Source organism: Idiotropiscis lumnitzeri, chromosome 5, assembly GCF_059441095.1.
Source record: "Idiotropiscis lumnitzeri isolate Australia: NSW breed Sydney's pygmy pipehorse chromosome 5, RoL_Ilum_1.0, whole genome shotgun sequence".
Classification (NCBI taxonomy): Eukaryota; Metazoa; Chordata; class Actinopteri; order Syngnathiformes; family Syngnathidae; genus Idiotropiscis; species Idiotropiscis lumnitzeri.
In genome coordinates this window covers 22,176,365-22,193,632 of record NC_142395.1, presented here as the reverse complement: position 1 = coordinate 22,193,632, position 17,268 = coordinate 22,176,365, and the positions used below count along the sequence as shown (strand labels likewise).

The following is a 17,268-nucleotide window of genomic DNA, read 5'->3' as shown; positions in this document are numbered from 1 at the left end:
CTTTTTTGGGATGCAATTTCCTTGTTGTGAGAGAATGAAGCAGCTTCCCGTTTAGTGAAGCCCAACAAACAAGGAGCTAAACATGGAGAGGTGGATTCAAGAAACAAAGAAAGATGTGGGGAGGAAACATGAGGGAGTATTTGAGGATGGATGTTGCCCATCAGTGTCAGCTTGGGTCACCGGTGGCAGAAACACAACACAGAGGCTAATACCTCACTAAATGGGATTTGTTTTATTAGTGACACTTAGGCGAGTGCTGTTGCAAGGTTTTTCTCTAATCCTGCCTGGACCAAAGGTTAATTTAGTGGGGGCAAGAACCATCTTCTGCTCTCCAGCCTTCATTACAATCTACCCCTCCCTTGTTTTTTCAAGTCTCATTTTGTGGGAGAGAGCTGTTCTCTACTCACTATCCCCCCCCTTAAACAGTTTCCTTGTACAACTTACAAAGGTTGCAAGATTCTCTGTTCAGCAATTGCATTTGTTGCCAAAGAGGAACCAAAGCTTTCAGAAAACGCACTCCCACTCCCTCAGCGGGATATCTTTGTAGCTCTGAAATGCTGCGTGTGTGTGTGCGTGCATGCTTGCGTGCGTGTAGGTGCCTGCCGGCTTTTGTGTGTGTGTGCGTGCGCGTGTGGGTGTGTGCGTGTGTGTGTGGTGGAATTGGATAAGTGAGTCCAAGCTTGCCGCCAAAGGCAGAGAGGGAGGTGACAGAGATGTAGAATTGACAAGAAACACAGGCAGCGGGATGTTTCGCTTTGGATGTTACCGTCCCTGTGGATGTTGTTGTGTGGAAGCTGCACACACGCAATCCATTAATTTATGGTTCATGTGTTGGTGCTGTACATTACCACATTCTTATCGATCATAAAGCTAAAACTTCTTACTTAGCTGTAGTTGTTGTTGTTGTTGTCGTAACTTTCGGCTTGTCCCACCCGAGCTCGCCTTTGTTCACCACTCTTTCATTCAACAGGAAATATCCACAGAGAATTGGTGAAGGGTTTTATATTTGTGAGGGAATGTCGCATATGCTTGAGGTATAAGCAGAAGAGACTTCTGAATGATAAACAGTCCTCTTTTCCCCCCTCACAGGATGGCCTCCATCAACACTGACAAGCGTGTCGGTCACATGTCTGCTCAAACAATGAATAAGACTCTCTCGTTTTATCTCTCCCCCAGGCTGATTCCGGGCCGCGTGGGGCCAGCAGGGAACGGCTCGGTGCGGAGGGGACCCTCCCCCAGGAAAAGGGCCCCTCCGTCCCTGCCCACCTCCTGGGAAACCCTTATGCCTTCGGTCTCCCTCCTGGCGCTGTGATGCAGGATTCACGTTTCCAGCCGCTCAAGTGCGTGTCACCTTATGTTAAATCACTTCAAAACTTTGGAATAAGATGCCAACATTCTATACAATGTCTTTAAAGTGTTACAATTTCCCCTGGACTTCAACTCCCTCCTTTTGTTGATATTGGTTTTACAGCCTTCCCAGACAGTTGCCTAATGCCGTGCCGCCTGGTCCTGTACCAGAAGAGTACCTCCGTGGTTTCAGGCCCTATGCCACAACTGAGGATGCCCTCCGCATGCCCTCTTTGCCATTGGGCCTGGACCCCGCCACTGCAGCTGCCGCCGCTGCATACTACCATCCCAGCTACTTGCCCCACCCTTCCTTCACCCCGTACAGGTGGGCCTCTTCATACAAAAGCTTTTGATCAAGTGACACATCATTGCTTTTTTCCCATTAAAATGAATGGAATTGCTATTAAACCATTCTTGACTCCGAAATGACGTTTTTACATGATTTTTTTTTTTTGTAAGAAAAATATTCCTAGCATTATTGTACCTTATGAAAACATACAGTATAGCAATAACATTAAATGTAAAAAAAAAAAATAGATACATAAATAATTAATGATTAATTCGTTGCACTGCTCCTTCTTGTAATCCATTATCAAATATATATGTACAGCTTTGAGACGCTTTCAGAATTGTTCACTATCTGCTTGTGGAGTGACTTGAGTTAGAATTAGTGATCGATATGACAACAACTCTGAACAACACTTAAACTAAAAAAAAGACAACCATGCACTTACCAGCCACTTCATGAGGTTTCTATTGTGCTGTTTTTAAAAAAGAAAAAAAATGTCCATTTTCTTAACGCTATAAGCTAGATCTTAATAATTATTATTGTAGTTTACATGAGTGTAGAACTCCATTGCATCATTCTGCCAAGTACATCCAATATTTTGCCACTGTCATGTTGCTAAAAGGTGGGAAAGGATTGTAGTGCAGTCGTAAGTGACTCTAAGCTCCAACCAGAACATTAAATATTGACAAATGAGTATACTAGTCCTTTCAAGAATCTAGATTTCTTGAAAGTTGTCATGTAGTGTTGAGATCTTTCCATGAGCAGTAGTGGACACTCGGAAAATACCAGCAAGCAGAATTCCTTTCCCCAATGGGATCATTTTGACGCTACATTATGTATGACTTAATGCTAGCAGAATGGGTGTGTGCGTGCGTGTGTTGAAGGGCCCTTCTTGCTTCAGGCCTTCACATAAACTGCGTTCCCCCCTTCCTCCTGTCAGCCTTGCAACATCAGAGAAATGCAGCAGCCATCACATACGGCACTGTAATGGGTTTAATGAGGGGATGAGCTGAGGATGTCACCGATACACACAAGCAACACAGAGTCGTAACATAACGCAGGCTCTGACAGCTGCTGTGCAGTGATTGAGGCTAGCTGACAGATACGGCTGCTTTCTTGAGAGATGGAAGACACTCTGGCTCTTCTTTGAGGAGACAGAGGCACAAAGGTTAATGACAGTGAGTGGTGTGCTGTTCCAAGGCGAGACTGACATTTTTTTTTTTTTGTCATTCAATTGCTCCTCTCCCAGGATGGATGACCCATTCTGCCTCTCTGCTTTGAGGTCACCGTTCTATCCGCTACCAGCAGGGGGAGCTTTACCCCCCATCCATCCATCTGCAGTCCATATGCACTTATCAGGGGTCCGCTACCCTGGAGACTTCACACACCCTTCACTTTCAGCACTGCAATCTGAGAGGTAAAGTCCTACTGAGTTAGGCATACAAATACAAGTGTATATTGCGCAGTATATGAAATGCGATTCAGCTTTCGATTTATTTTTTTTTTTTTCATATCCAATCCATGCTGTTCCTTTACATTTGGGCACATATCTACTTTTCTCTCAAGGCTTCAGCTAGAGGATGAGCTCCGGCAGCGCGAGAGGGAGCGGGAACGCGAGCGTGAGAAGGAGCGAGAGCGGGAGGCTGAGAGAGAGAAAGAGCGTGAGCGCGAGAGGGAGCGCGAGCTGGAACGGGAGCGCGAACGGGAGCGAGAAAGGGAGCGAGAGCGGGAGCGGGAAAGAGAGAGAGAAAGAGAGAGGGAGAAGGAGAGGGAACGAGAAAAGGAACTGGAAAGGCAAAAGGAGCGAGCGCTGAGAGAAAAAGAGTTGCAAGCTTCCAAGGCTATGGAGAACCATTACCTGGTTGAACTCCACGCCATGAGAGGGCAGGAGGACCGAAGCAAGCCGGAAAGACTCACCCCTAATCGGGCTGGTATGTGTCTCCTCCTCCACCATTTTGTTTCTCAACACCTTTCCACATAAGCAAAAAATAATTTCTGCCCTTTCGCAGATAAAACCAAAGAGCCCCCCTTGCCCGCTCCAAAACCGGTCCCACCAGGACTTCACTCTGCAATGGTACAATCGCATCATACAGTCCCCGGTCTAATCTCAGGCCACAGCCTCTACATGGGGCCCAGTGCGGTGGGGACAGGTCTCCCAACCTCCATAATCGCTCCCAGGAACAATGAGGAGGAGAGGTGGTTGGCAAGGCAACGCAAGCTGCGCCAAGAGAAAGCGGACCGCCAATACCAAGTGTCGGAATTCCGTCAGCAGGTCTTGGAACAGCACCTGGACATAGGACGGAACCCTGATGCACCGGAACACAGAACAGACTTGCACAGGTAAGGATTGAAAACCGATCCGTTCCATTTAAATGCTGACTTTTACATGACCTCGTGCAGTGCATGCAGAAAATGTTTGCATATTTGTTCATCAGCCTACCAATGCAAAGTTTTGGAATGGGCATGATGATATGAATTTGACCGGATGTTTTTGTCCGCTTTGTGTCTTGCGGCTATAAAGTCACCAATTTTAAAAGAAAGATGAACCTTTTCGTTTATTCAAAATTAGCGCAATGATACAAAGTTCAAATTGCAACAAAATTGCGAAAAAAAAGCGCTAGCAAGAGATATTGAGAGGTCCAAAAACTTTGTTGCAAATCATCCACACAGATGAACCATCAATTAATCTGTCAATGATGTCAATAGACAATTTTTAAAAAAGAAAATAGGATGACACAATAATTGATTCTCTGCCTTAATTAACATGGATTCAATAATTCATCAAATAGTTTTCTCTAGCTGCAAAAATCGACGTGTGCACGTCAAGGGCCGAGATGGTGACAGTGGTGGTGCCGGTGGTTTGAAGTTTCCAAGGCTGGCGAGCTTTAGAGGGTTGTTGTCAGACACGACTGGAAAAAGATCAACCCTGTCAGAAGAATCACGTTGACTCTATTTCTGTCCACGCCAGCGTCTATGTCCGACGTGGAGGCAAGACTGACAGCTATGTTTAGGCGATGATGCAGAGTGCAACGTGAGGTCCTGATAACTGCCGTTTCATGAGTTCTGCTTGGGAGGGTTTCAGACAGGCAGCGGGTGGGACGGCTAAGCTACACAAAGGCAGATTCTTGACTAATCCTGTCAACCTTGCACAGCATAAGCCTCCTACTTCCTCTCCTTTGTTCCATGCCTGTGTTGTTTGTGTGCCTGACAGGAACTTGGGTTGTGGTTAATACTGAACTAGTAGGACAGCAGGGATTCACACGTCTACTATCACTAATGCAATGGTGTAATCACGGAATCACTTCATACTGTAGGATGCGGATTGCAGATAACACATATTTAGTCTCACTGGCAGAAATGCAAACAGAAATAGGAAGCGCTGACAATGTGGCTGCTCTTGTTGTGTGTATTTTGTCATTTCATACACAAAACACAGCAAATTTGGGGAGCATATTGTTGACATGTATTTTAAAATGTAACAATTATGTTGAATATTTCCTCAAACATATCTTTAAGGGCTCCAAGAATGTGTGAGGCTGCAGCACACATCGTTCCAATTTGCCATTTAGCGCACGTTCTTTCCTACTAAAAGATAGAAAATGGAAGCCTAATTGTTATCCTGTAATCCTTTTCTGTCATTTCTTTTTCTGCTTCCCCAAAGAATATCTCTTTGACTTCTATAAATGTGGTCCACCCCGAGTGTGCATTAGATAAAAAAATAAAATGACCATTTATATCTGGAGGACGTACAGTATGTGTGCCTTGGCCATATCCCCTCTGTGCTTTGAACTACTGTGTGTCTGTTTGATAACAGGAATTTGCTCACCTGTGATGTGTGGGGATTGCATATCATATATATATATTAGAACGATTTTTTTATCAAAGCCTAAGCATGTTGCGTTGTGTGTTCACAGACCAAATAACCATGAACCAGGAAACCGAGACCTCCATTCCCATTTAGGTGCCCCTCCGCCACTCATCTCCCCCAAGCCCTCCCAGCCCCCACGCGATCATCACCCCCCACCTCCCACAACTCTGTGGAACCCAGCATCTCTAATAGAGACCCCCTCAGAATCCCGACGCACCCATGATCCCTCAGGGATGGGACACTACGAGCTCAGTCGGCTACCGCCCGGCCCCTCCAAGTATGAGGATGGCGCCAGGAGGAGAGACAGTGGAGCAATGGATGCAAAGTATTTGCAAGCGAGAGGGCCGCCTGGCCTGCCAGAGCCCAGTACATTCCTTGCCGATCTGGAGAAATCCACCCACTCTTTCTTCAACCAGCAGCGGGCGTCCATGTCTCTGACTAGCCAGTACGAAATGGAAGGAGCTATCAAAAGCAACGCTGGACTCAAGAGCCTCCAAGGCCACAGTCGTCACGGACAAGCAGTCACCATGGGGTCTGTGTCAGGCGTAGTAGGACAGGTAGCTTCACTGGAAATGGCACCTGACACAATGCTGATCTATGATGAGCTTCTTCAGCAACACAGAAGGCCGGTCAGTAAACTGGACTTGGAGGAGAAGAGGAAGAGGGAAGCCAAGGAGAAAGGTACTCTCACACTCTGTGTTGCGTGATACTTTGGAGGAGTTCAGTTCAACTCAATAAAGTAATTCATATCACCACAATGTGATTTTCTATGTTCTTAAGTCATTCAATCCATAAGACATACATATACATTTTCTAAAAAGTAGTCCTCGCCTCCCAAAGACGTATTTATACGTCTTGCTTTTTTTTTTTTTAACATCACGGCTCCGTGTTTTTATAGCATTAGAACACAATATTCTGTTGGCCTCGCAAAATCCAGAAAAACGCTGGAATTGAGGGGTTTCCTCGCGTGAAAATTTCTGGGATTATTAAAGCCAAAACACATTATTGGTGATTCATTGACTTCAAGCTATTAACCGTCATTGGAGTGTGGTACAGTCGACTAGTCGGTTAAGTGCAGTACATAACACTTTTAGAAAATGCATACAGGAACTGTACTCCTGAAACCGGGGCAATCTTTGGTGACCTTGACATTGTCGACAGGTTACTACTATGAGCTGGATGACTCATATGATGAAAGTGATGAGGAGGAGGTGAGGGCACATCTCAGAAGGGTAGCAGAGCAGCCCCCACTTAAACTTGATGACTCCACTGAGGTAAAAAAAAAAAAACACAAGCAAGAACCTTTGATTTGGCTGTACCATTCATTTTTTTAAACATTCTTTCTGTGCAGAAATTGGACTTCCTGGGAATGTTCAGCCTGACCACTCTGGGCCGGCGGGAGGAGCTGGTGCAGCAGAAGAGAAGAAAGCGGCGGCGGATGCTCAGGGAGCGCAGCCCCTCGCCAGCTGCCTCACAGTCGAAACGCACACCTCCTCCCCCGCAACTCAGCACGCGCTTCACCCCTGAGGAGATGGATCGAGCACCAGAACTGGAGGAAAAGAAGCGCTTCCTCACTATGTTCAGACTTTCCCATGTCACCCTTCAGCAGCGAAGAGGCAAGACACTGAAATATTTCCAGATCGTTTCATCCCATCCGTTGGTATTTTGCATCCACTCCGCACGTGTTCCAGTTGTCTATCGGCTAAACTTCACAGCATCGACCCAACGCCCTTTTACATGCCCTGCTGACATCTTCATCATTGATTCATATCAGTGTTACATCTCATTCCAGCAGAGCAAAGCAGAACCATCTCGTGCTCATTAGCTATCCGGGCATTGTAGTCGTTCTCAGCGGGCTCCACAGCTCGCTGACGCTTCACTTCAGTTGAGCGCAGTCTGCTTCAAATGCAGCCGCCTCTCATTAACATGTTGACTCCAGATGCCACCATCACCCTCAATTTCCTCTTTCATTAACAGTGTGTTGAAGTTGTATGCTTAATGCAGTTATTCCTTAGTTTTAGAGGCGGACGGTATTCGTTCAAATTGGAATGTACGCATACAAACTCACTCACTAGAGTTTGCTGCCCACAAATGACAACAGAGTGTTTCCCATACTGTCACAAAGTATTCATTTATCTTTTTTTCATCTTGCAGATACTGAAAGGGCAGCCGAGCTGCTTCAAGCAATTAAAGAGAAGAGTATAACTTTGGATACCATTAGACATGCCCCTCATCCGCTGTGTAAAAGCCCTTCTGCACAGCCCTCTGGTGAGACACAAGTTTATGCACGTCCTGTATTCCTCCATAGAACCAACATGTACATAGAATTTCTGCACAAGATACAATCTCTCTTCATCTGAATGGAAGGAAGAAACTCAAAAAGCATCCTAAATTGTATGTTCACATGGCCTAAAATATGCTCACATTGTTACAGATTCTGCATGTTCCCAGCCCACCTCAGAATCAGAAGACCACCACAGTGTCAGGCCACATAGCCCCCCCTCACATTGCTCGTTGTCCCCATCCCCTAATGGCAATTCAAAAACCCTCGGGGACACGCTAAGACCAAAGGATCCTCCTTCTCCAGCTGTCTACCCAGACAAGGCCCGGGGGCCTACCGAGGGGCCAATATCCAGGAGGAGTTCCAGTCTGCTGAACAGCTTGCGGCCCCCGCTCCCTCTACCGGCTAAGGAGGGCATCCACAGCATGAATGGACGCTCCAAACCCTGGGACAGCTTCACCCCGGAGGAATTTGCCCAGCAGTTCCATGAATCTGTGCTGCAGTCTACTCAGAAAGCACTGCAGAAACACAAAGGTAAGCGATGCAACTTGAACAGTGGTTGCAAACAAATCTGAGCTTAGATTGATAGATAACATCTCTTAAGAAAGCTTCATCTAAACTGCTTGCCCTGTGAGAGTCAAAGTGGGGAAGTGTTAATCATGATACATGGTCGTCATACAAACTTGTGATGCAAAATAGCAGGCCAAAAGTGTCTGGTGAGAAAATTATCCCAAATGATGCTCCAAAAAAAAAAATTACGGTGCACCATACATCCGCTGGGAGGAGTGGCCTCTAAGATTAAAAATATATTATTATTTAGGATAAGTGGTCCAGAAAATTAATGGAAGTAGTATAATGAATACATATATCATTATAATTAGTTTTCACATTACAGTCTTAAGTTTTGATTTTGACTTTTGAGATCCGCACAATAAATTGTGGCTCACGAATGGAGACTGTTTCATTTACGGCCCTCGTTCTTCCGCTCTTATTATGAAATGCAATAATTGGCATATTCATATCTTTCCTGGGGCTCCTATCATCTGACTTGCCGTCTGCGAATGGCGTTTGTTCGCTCATTCAATGAGACTTTTATTTGAAGCGAGAGCATTCCGTTTAAAGACTCCTATCATGATTTCTCGCATTACTGATGACCACTTTAATGTCGATAGGTCACCTTCAGCTGTGGGACATGAGGACAAGTATCATTATATTCGCTCCGTTTTATCTTTAATGGCAATCGTTGGCACAGAAGGTCTCATATTCACCAGTCCCTCCGCTCCTTTAGAAGTTGAAAAAGCCATCATTGTGTTTTCAGGCGGGGCTACCGGGATGTCCGAATCCTCTCCCCTGCAGGAGTCGTCTGTTCATTACAACATTCCCGAGCTCCAGAGCACCCCCGGCAGGCCGCCTCCGCCGCATTCCCAGTCACACTCGAGCACGCATCAATCGGCTCTGGCACTTGCGCACACCCACCCTCAGCCCAACGGGCAGCACTTCTCCACGTCGCTCCACCGCGACGCCTCAGGGACGAGGGAGGACCTGTCTGCCTCAGAGGAGGAAGATGACGAAGAGGAGGAGGGGGAGGAAGAGGCGGCGCCAGCTTCCAAGTGGCAAGGGATTGAATCCATATTTGAAGCTTATCAGGAATATGTTGAAGGTGAGAATGATGTTTTAGGCTCCGGATTTCATTATTTGGTTTGTTAATCTGTAATATAATATTTAATTCCTGAATGTTGATGATCTGACTAAATAAGTTGTAGTGCATCTTGGCCACTAGATGGTGCTAAACATCTCTGCTAGTTCAATTCTGGTTTGATTCTAATTGCAATCAGTTCTTATCATATACAGTTTGCAACACATTTGTTAATACTTGTCTTTATTATTCCACTATTATTTTCTTATCTTTCATTCCCTGTAAACATAAAGTGTTGGATTTAACAAAGCATTTGTTCTTCCAGTTATCTTGTCACGTACATTGCCCTCATTTGTGATTACTTTTTTTAATCTCAACTCACACTATGTTTTGCCCTAGAACAAAGTCTGGAGCGACAAGTATTGCAGAATCAGTGTCGACGGCTGGAAGCTCAAAACTACAACCTCAGTCTCACTGCTGAACAGCTCTCGCATACCATGGGGGTACGACACACGCACACGCACACACACACACACACACACGATGTATCAATGCCTGACAAAAGCCATTATTTCTTGCAGTTTGATGAAAATGTATTTTGTTCTATTTTTTAGTTCGTTTTAAATGCATGCAATATGCAGGACAGACATAGAACCATCAAAAATTTAACGAGTAGATTTTTGTGAACAAAAAAAAAAAATGATGGTTTCGTGTTAAACAGTTTTGTGCCGTACTTGAAATTTAATTTGAGTGCAAGACAGCGTCTTGTGCTGGGAAAGAAAATACAATCTGTGGTTATTTTGTCTGCTTGAAATGAAATATATTTAGAGCACATGTTTTGCACATATGCACATATTTTGTCCATATTTACATTTTTAGTCAGACATTTGGTTCTGAAGTGTCTGGACCTTCGTGGCCCCCAGTAGCACGAATGAAAAATTGTTGTCCCCTCCAGCATTTAAATTACTCATTCCTGCTGTACAAGTTACCAGGATCATTTAAATGAAGCAAAATATTGTTTCCTAAACACTTGTCATGGGTCTGATTAAAAATAAAATGCTGAATCACATAAAATAATTTGCAGGTGTTAAAGAACATTATAATAAATTCTTGCTTGTCTCTCAATTTAGTATCACGTCTACTTCTAGTATTTGCAGATTGTTTTTAACTTATCCCACGTATTCCTAAACTCTACTACTTTGGCTCCATTTAGTGGCATTGATGTGTGAAGGAACTGTTGAAGTGAGTTGATGAGCTTCATTTAGACAAAAGTAGTCCATTGCCACCATCTTGTGGCATCACGAGGCAATTCCATTACAGTGTCAACATGCTCAAGGATTTTTTTTTTCTGAGAATTGGAACCAAGCCCTGCCGCAAAGGCTATCCATCCTTGACTCCAATTGCCTTTTCTAACTGCTTATTGGGCCTGCAGGAGCTGATGTCCCAGAGGCAGAAGCTGGCCATTGAAAGAGAGAAGCTGCAATCGGAGCTGGAGCACTTCAGGAAGTGTTTAACTCTGCCACAGACGCACTGGCCCAGAGTTGGACATTACAAGGGCTACCCTCCCAGGTGACACCCTATCCCCAAAATTAAAAAAAAGACATACGATGCCCCCCTTCCCCTCTCCCAGATACTTCTCCTCTCAGACTGACAATAGATTTGGCAAATGAATGGCGGAGAAGCAGGCTGACAGAACAGTGAATGAAGGGCTGTCGGCGCCACAAGCCAACGTGTGCCAATGTAGCCACGAAAGGAGATCGGCGAAGGGGGCGGGACAAGATGGAGTTCTGCTTGTCACACACACACAAACTCTTCTTCTTCACCGCCACCCAAAACACAGACAATCCTGCCAACGAGGGAGAAGAGACACTCCGAAAGTCCAAAGGAACGCTCGCAGCCAGTCAGGAAGTGAAGTCATCACGGCGGTAGTATGAGCGTTCCAAGTGGACATGCACTTAAGAATAATAGCTGAAGAACTACCTGGTGGTACTGTGTTACAACAAAGACATATTTGAATTTGGACAGAATGTTGAAATGCACATTTTGGGGGAAATAATTAACAAAATGTTTTATTGCAAAATAGGACAATTTGAGAATAAGAATTTTAAAAGGTGCTTCAGCCTTATATTGTATATATGAAGACTTAAAAGAATTTTGTAAGTTTATTATTTTAATCATTGTTCTTTTAAAAGAAAAAAAAAAGCCTGCCATTTTTTTTAAATATGTTTATGCTTTTTGGGGGGTTTGCAAAAGACAGCCTTGCTTTTAGTGTTTGTACTGCTGCTGGCCAGAACAGCTTATTCTGATAACACGTTGAAGAGAGGGAGAGAAAACGCAGGATCTTATCTTCAGCGGCAGCGAGCCGCCACGAGGTGAAGCTTCCTCTGAGGTGCCGACGCGTGCCCTTGCCACCTTTTTATTCATAGCACAGCGTGACGTCCATTTCAGCTACTCCGCTTACTTAACAAAATGTTTGCCTCCCACTGGAGTGTGCACACAAAGCAGTTTTTGTTACTTGACTGGCTTTGACTTGAGTTTTTTTTTTTAATTATAGACATGAAGTAAAGTGGCCAGCTGATTGTTGCTGGTTCCTGAAGACTCCTCCGAACACACATCAAATAGCATCAAGTGACAGGCCTTTGCCAGAACCAAGCCTTTTTATCCACAACCACAGAGGGCTGAGTGCCAAACAATAGATTTAAAATTCAAACGATTTAGCCAAAAAAAAAAAAAAAAGAACACCCAGGATGGAAATAAGCTAAAAAGCCTCCAACTCCCGTCTTATCCCTCATGCGATGTCCAAGGATCATCCCTAATAATCCAATCCGTTGCCAACATGTAACAAACTGAACATGACACAAAAACGGATCTGTTTACAGCCTCGTCTGCGGCTCTACTCTGAGACTTGTAGCAACCAACCACCTGCACCGATTGCAAATTTCACCGTTTAAGTCAGTCTAGAAAATATGCCGAAGGAAAATCATCAAAGCGGAAGCACAACACTCCCTTTATCAGCATACGAATAAGTGCCTCATTTATTTTGGACCGCCGTTGATTAAACTGTAGCTCAAGCGTTTCACATCCGCCCGCACTAAAAGTTGGGAGCATCGCAGCCTGTTTGTTTGAGGGCCAGGTGAGCGCGATAGGGTGGCACAGTACGCAGCGTGAGCCCCGCCTCATCTCTCACCATCCACGCACGGCCTCGCCATGGCGCCATTACTCAGCGAAGGATGTCTAGATGCTGTGAAATCCTGTTTTCAAAAGAATTGTTCGTTTGAATCCATTGTAATGTAATATATTCTTTGTTGAATGTAGTAATTAGGTATTTATGAATATATGGCTGTGATTTCAGACAAAAAAAGAAAATAAAATATTTCAAAAATGTTTATATACCTTGGTCTCTTTGTTGAATTCAAAGGTTTGGTTATGGTCTTTTTTCCTGAGTTTTGCCAAGTACAGAAATTAATTATTAGGGCAACACTGTACGCTAGTTACCTTGTGTGCCACTAGTAATGATCAAATGCTACTAGTGATACCACAGTTGTCAACGAGCAGTTCTGACACTTGTCTAAGATATCAATGCTTGAATAGCGTTCCATAAAGCAAAACCGGAAAAAAAAACTAAATTACAATGAAATCATTATTAAGCACATTTGAGCATGTTGCATTCAATTATTCATGTACTGTGAATTCGAAAATGAGCTGACACACATGCAATGGACATCGCCATAGAAGTCTTTAGGTCATGGTAAAAAAAAAAAGTCCCAACACTGCTGTCCCAACTTTGCTTAGTTCCTTTTTAGTGGCGCATCAAGTCTCGTCCTTCAATAATCAGCAAACTGTCCTTTACTCGATCCTGGCTGCAGATTGGAGCGTAGCTTGTACATGCAGTTGAGCGAATCGAGGAGAAACCCTCGGATGGTGTTGATCTCCATCAGGGTCAGGTTGTCCAGCTGTAGAAGAAGAAAAACAGACTGAGCCGACTGACATCAAACACAAGGTGGGGTCCTCAAACATTTATTTATAATGTACTTGAAGATGGTCTTTAGCGCCTCAGTTATGTTTTGCGGCCTTTGCAGAAGATATACAATATATGCTTATGAGTATTATCTGTCGACATGTTTGTTCCTCTACTAGTGTTCAATTATGTGTTGATTTTCTTACATGATAGAAAACTGCCTTTTCACAATTGCGCAATTTTTAGTGGTTCAATTAAAAAAAATACAAAATGGGTATTGTATGTGGAGCCTCAAAACTCAATTCAGGGTCAATTCAATTGCCGCACGCTTTATGTGCGTCAGACTCACCAACTAATTTTTTTTTTGTAGTGATCCACTTCCGTCGCTCAGAATCCTACAAGCCTTAGACACTGTGATTAAAGTTTGTTGGGAATCTCCTAAAACGTTCTTGCTGGTGGCTAATTGCCTGGGTGACAACTACAAACCCCTCAGAGATACGTCAGACTTTGGGAATCTACCTAATGGGGCTCCCTACTACAATTATACCGTCAAACAGGAAATAAACTATTGGAAACGTCCCTAACTCATTATACAAGCGATGCTCTGACCTTGGCATGAGCTTCCTGCTGACTGATGAAACTGTCCGCAGACAGGCGGAGTTTCGCAATGCGCGTGTCCCAGATGTCTTTGACTAGTGTGCGGATCTCATCCGCTTTGGGGATGTTGTCAGATGCACTGTGAACACCAAACAAACACAAAAGCAGGAGCAGAAGTTCAAGATGACGTGAAACGAATATGTTGTCTGAATAAGGCGGGGCTTGTTCTTTTTCGCCTCACTGGTTGAGAAGCAGTTTGGTCAGCTCCATGTAGTATGGACTGGGAACAGGCGTGAAGGCGGCTGCTTTCCTCTCTAGCTCGCGCATCTCCTCAAGTTTCTCTGCAGTGTCAAGGAATGATGAGAAAGTCACAGACAGTAAGTGATCAAATTTTGTAAAAAAAAAAAAAAAAAATAGGATATAGACTAAACCAATTTAACTAGCGACAGGCCGAACAATTACGTGCTTAACAACAGAATAATAACTTTTAATTTAACTAAAGGCACCTAAAATTAAATGTGTGCTTGGGCCCAATAAAGGTGAGGTTAGGTTAGTATTTTATCTTACCAACATCCATCCAGTCAGGAGGAACGACTCGACATTTCTGTCTCTGTTTGAGATTGAGGGCCAGCCACACGGGAACATCCAGCGGCAGGCCAGGATTGAAAGGTCCCAGGTCGCCCTGCAAACGTAGCTTGTTATTGAAAAGGTACTCGACGCAACCGTTTTGACTTCATACAACCCTATAGAATAACCATTAAATCAACTAACATGCGAACTCACCCCGATCAAATATAACTTGTCTAGATTGAAATTGGGGATTATCTTCACCAACTCTTTCTCAGCGAGAAACTCGACCTCCGAAGGGTCCATAGTTTTCCGTTTAAAAAGAAAAGAAATGCATCCAAGACCTTTGCTAGCTTGTCATTACTAGCACCAACTTTCCCGCGTTGGTTGGAGACAGTCGGAGTAAACGTAAACAGTACGAAGAGATAAAGAACCGTGATTGGCTAAACGTTATCACTGCGTGATGAGGTAGTAAACGTTTCTTTGAATGGGTGGGTGGACTAAAGGCTAGCTAATGGCGCATTATCCGATTTATGGTACGTTGTTCTCGTCGCCATATTGGAGGTGGCCAAAAGGCAGTTGTATTTGCCGTCGTTAAAATAATTGGCTGGCATTGTAGCTTTTACAGTTGTGTCCTAAGTTAACTTACCGAATGAAATGAAGCGAAACGCCAAGAATCCGTTTCAAACCCCAAATACCACATATATTTTCTTACTTGCGTTTAATAAGGAAACTTTTCACTGTATTATTTAAAAGATAAACTGATATCCCCGCATAAGAATTGAATATATAGAAATACATTCGAATAACTTGAACTTTCATGTCCTTTTATTTAAAAAAACAACATTGCACCTACAGTTTGCAGTGAAATATTGAATTAATATTCCAATATTAAAATGAATATCCATCCATTCATTATCTAAACCGCTTCTCCTCACGAAGTTTACGGGAGTGCGTGAAACTGGTTGCCAGACAATCGCAGGGCACACATAGACGAACAACCATCCGCGTTCACACTCACGCCTAGGTGCAATTTTACTTCGCGTCAGCCTCACAGTACATAGGTCCAGGTTTCGAATCTGGGCTCCAAATTTCCTATGTGGAGTTTGCCCGCTCTCACCGTGCCTGCAGGGACTTTGGTTTCCTCCCACACCCAAAAGACATGCATGGTAGGTTCAATGGACACTGAATTGTCCCTAAATGTGATTTCAGTGTGTATGGTCGTGTACGTGTGCGTGCGCGTGAAACTGGAGCCGCTGTGCAGTTTGTAAATCGACGCTTTGCATTTCAGTCTTTTTTTTTTGTTGCAGATCTGACACATCCAATATGGCAGCGAAGTGACGTCTCGTTCGAAGACCGACTACGCTTTGTCTATGGGTGGATTCACGAGAAGGCGGAACAAGAGAGCGGCGGACATGAGGGGACACCGCCAGGGGTCAGCGTTTTGTAAGAAATCCGGTGACATTCTAAGGTAAGTTCATTAATGGGGTGTATTTGTTCTTAATAGTGAATATGCGAAACTTAACCATTAATATAAAAAGAATACAATCATTTGCAAGTCATGTTCAACCTAATTAAATACACGACAAAGACAATATATTTAGAATAAGAATCAGAATACCCTTTGTCATTATACTAAGTACAACACAACAAGATTGTTCAAATTGATAAACTCGTCTTGTCTTTAGCAAGAAATCATTAACTTTGAATTTTATGGCTGCAACACGTTCCAAAAAAGCTGGAACATGTTCATGTTAACCACAGTCTTGCTACACCAGCTTTTCTTTGAACAACATTCAATAAACGTTTGGTAACTAAACTGAGGACACAAATTGTTCAAGCCTTGAAGTTGGAATTCGTTCCCATTCTTGCTTGATGTACAGCTTTAGCCGTTCAACAGTCCGGAGTCTCCATTGTCACATTTTATTTTTCAGAGTGCGCCAGACATTTTCAATGGTAGACGGGTCTGGACTGCAGGCAGGACAGTCTAGTACCCGCACTCTTTTACTACAAAGTCACGCTGTTATAACACGTACAGAATGTGCTTTGGCATTGTCTTGCTGAAATTAGCAGGGTTTCCATGAGAAAACTTTGCCTTGATGGCAGCATATGTTTCTCCAAAAACTCTCATGTACTTTTCAGTAATAATGTAATGATGCCTTCAAAAATGTGTAAGTTACCCATCACAGATGCTGACTTTTGATCTTTGTGTCCATAAAGGTCTGGATGGTTGTCAGGGAAGTTTCTATTAAAACAAGCCTGAACAAAATGAATCAACCAGCCAAGATTGTCTTTGTGTCTCGCGCGGAGCAGCCCCCTGCAGTCAGGGGCGAAGCTCCTGTTTTTTTGCTCCCGCATGGTTTTTATTGTATTGCAGCAAAGCATTTGAATATGCAACTCATACAGAATGGAAACACCTCTCGCATAACGGTCAGTGTGACTTCAGTTTGTGTCCTTGGATGTCAGACGCTTTTACTTCGTATCAGTCTGGAATGAGCGCCTGGCTTGTCTCTTTCTATCAGTGCAGGCACTTCTGTTAACACTGGATAACAAGGGTACAATGTTCGCTTGCAAATCAAATGACCTGTAAGCATAGTTTTTGAAACTTGATAATATGACCTAATTTCTTTGACAATGGTTCTTTTTCTTTTTGGCCTGCAGGACACGACGCCAACAATTGGCCAAAACAATTTGTGGACTCGTCTGACCACAGAACACATTTACA

At 43.8% G+C, this 17,268-nt stretch overlaps 2 protein-coding genes across 2 annotated transcripts in view; one reads left to right on the top strand and one right to left on the bottom strand.

The window, feature by feature from the left end:
- The window catches only part of gse1b (Gse1 coiled-coil protein b), a 148,647-nt gene extending 135,834 nt beyond the window's left edge, over positions 1-12,813 (top strand). Inside the window, exons 5-17 of the mRNA XM_088295380.1 lie at positions 1,177-1,340; positions 1,472-1,672; positions 2,886-3,053; positions 3,203-3,567; positions 3,646-3,976; positions 5,551-6,185; positions 6,666-6,778; positions 6,856-7,120; positions 7,659-7,772; positions 7,939-8,319; positions 9,104-9,445; positions 9,821-9,924; positions 10,854-12,813. Of these exons, the coding sequence (XP_088151506.1) occupies positions 1,177-1,340; positions 1,472-1,672; positions 2,886-3,053; positions 3,203-3,567; positions 3,646-3,976; positions 5,551-6,185; positions 6,666-6,778; positions 6,856-7,120; positions 7,659-7,772; positions 7,939-8,319; positions 9,104-9,445; positions 9,821-9,924; positions 10,854-10,994 (3,324 nt within the window). The 3' untranslated portion in view covers positions 10,995-12,813. The remainder of the gene's footprint in view (positions 1-1,176; positions 1,341-1,471; positions 1,673-2,885; positions 3,054-3,202; positions 3,568-3,645; positions 3,977-5,550; positions 6,186-6,665; positions 6,779-6,855; positions 7,121-7,658; positions 7,773-7,938; positions 8,320-9,103; positions 9,446-9,820; positions 9,925-10,853) is intronic.
- On the bottom strand, positions 12,793-14,991 carry gins2 (GINS complex subunit 2). Its single transcript, XM_088295386.1, has 5 exons — positions 14,760-14,991; positions 14,544-14,658; positions 14,218-14,317; positions 13,989-14,115; positions 12,793-13,374 (listed from the first exon to the last, which is right to left on the bottom strand). Exons 1-5 carry the CDS (start codon positions 14,847-14,849, stop codon positions 13,246-13,248), a joined length of 561 nt encoding a protein of 186 aa, XP_088151512.1. The 5' UTR covers positions 14,850-14,991; the 3' UTR covers positions 12,793-13,245.
- Between the last annotated feature and the right edge of the window lie 2,277 nt (positions 14,992-17,268).

Excerpts from the sequence above, each read along its gene's own strand:
- gins2 (XM_088295386.1), bottom strand. The coding sequence starts at position 14,849 with ATGGACCCTTCGGAGGTCGAGTTTCTCGCTGAGAAAGAGTTGGTGAAG. Across the intron at positions 14,318-14,543 it reads TCCTGACTGGATGGATGTTG|AGAAACTTGAGGAGATGCGC; the intron begins GTAAGATAAAAT and ends TTGACACTGCAG. Across the intron at positions 13,375-13,988 it reads AGCAGGAAGCTCATGCCAAG|CTGGACAACCTGACCCTGAT; the intron begins GTCAGAGCATCG and ends CTTCTTCTACAG.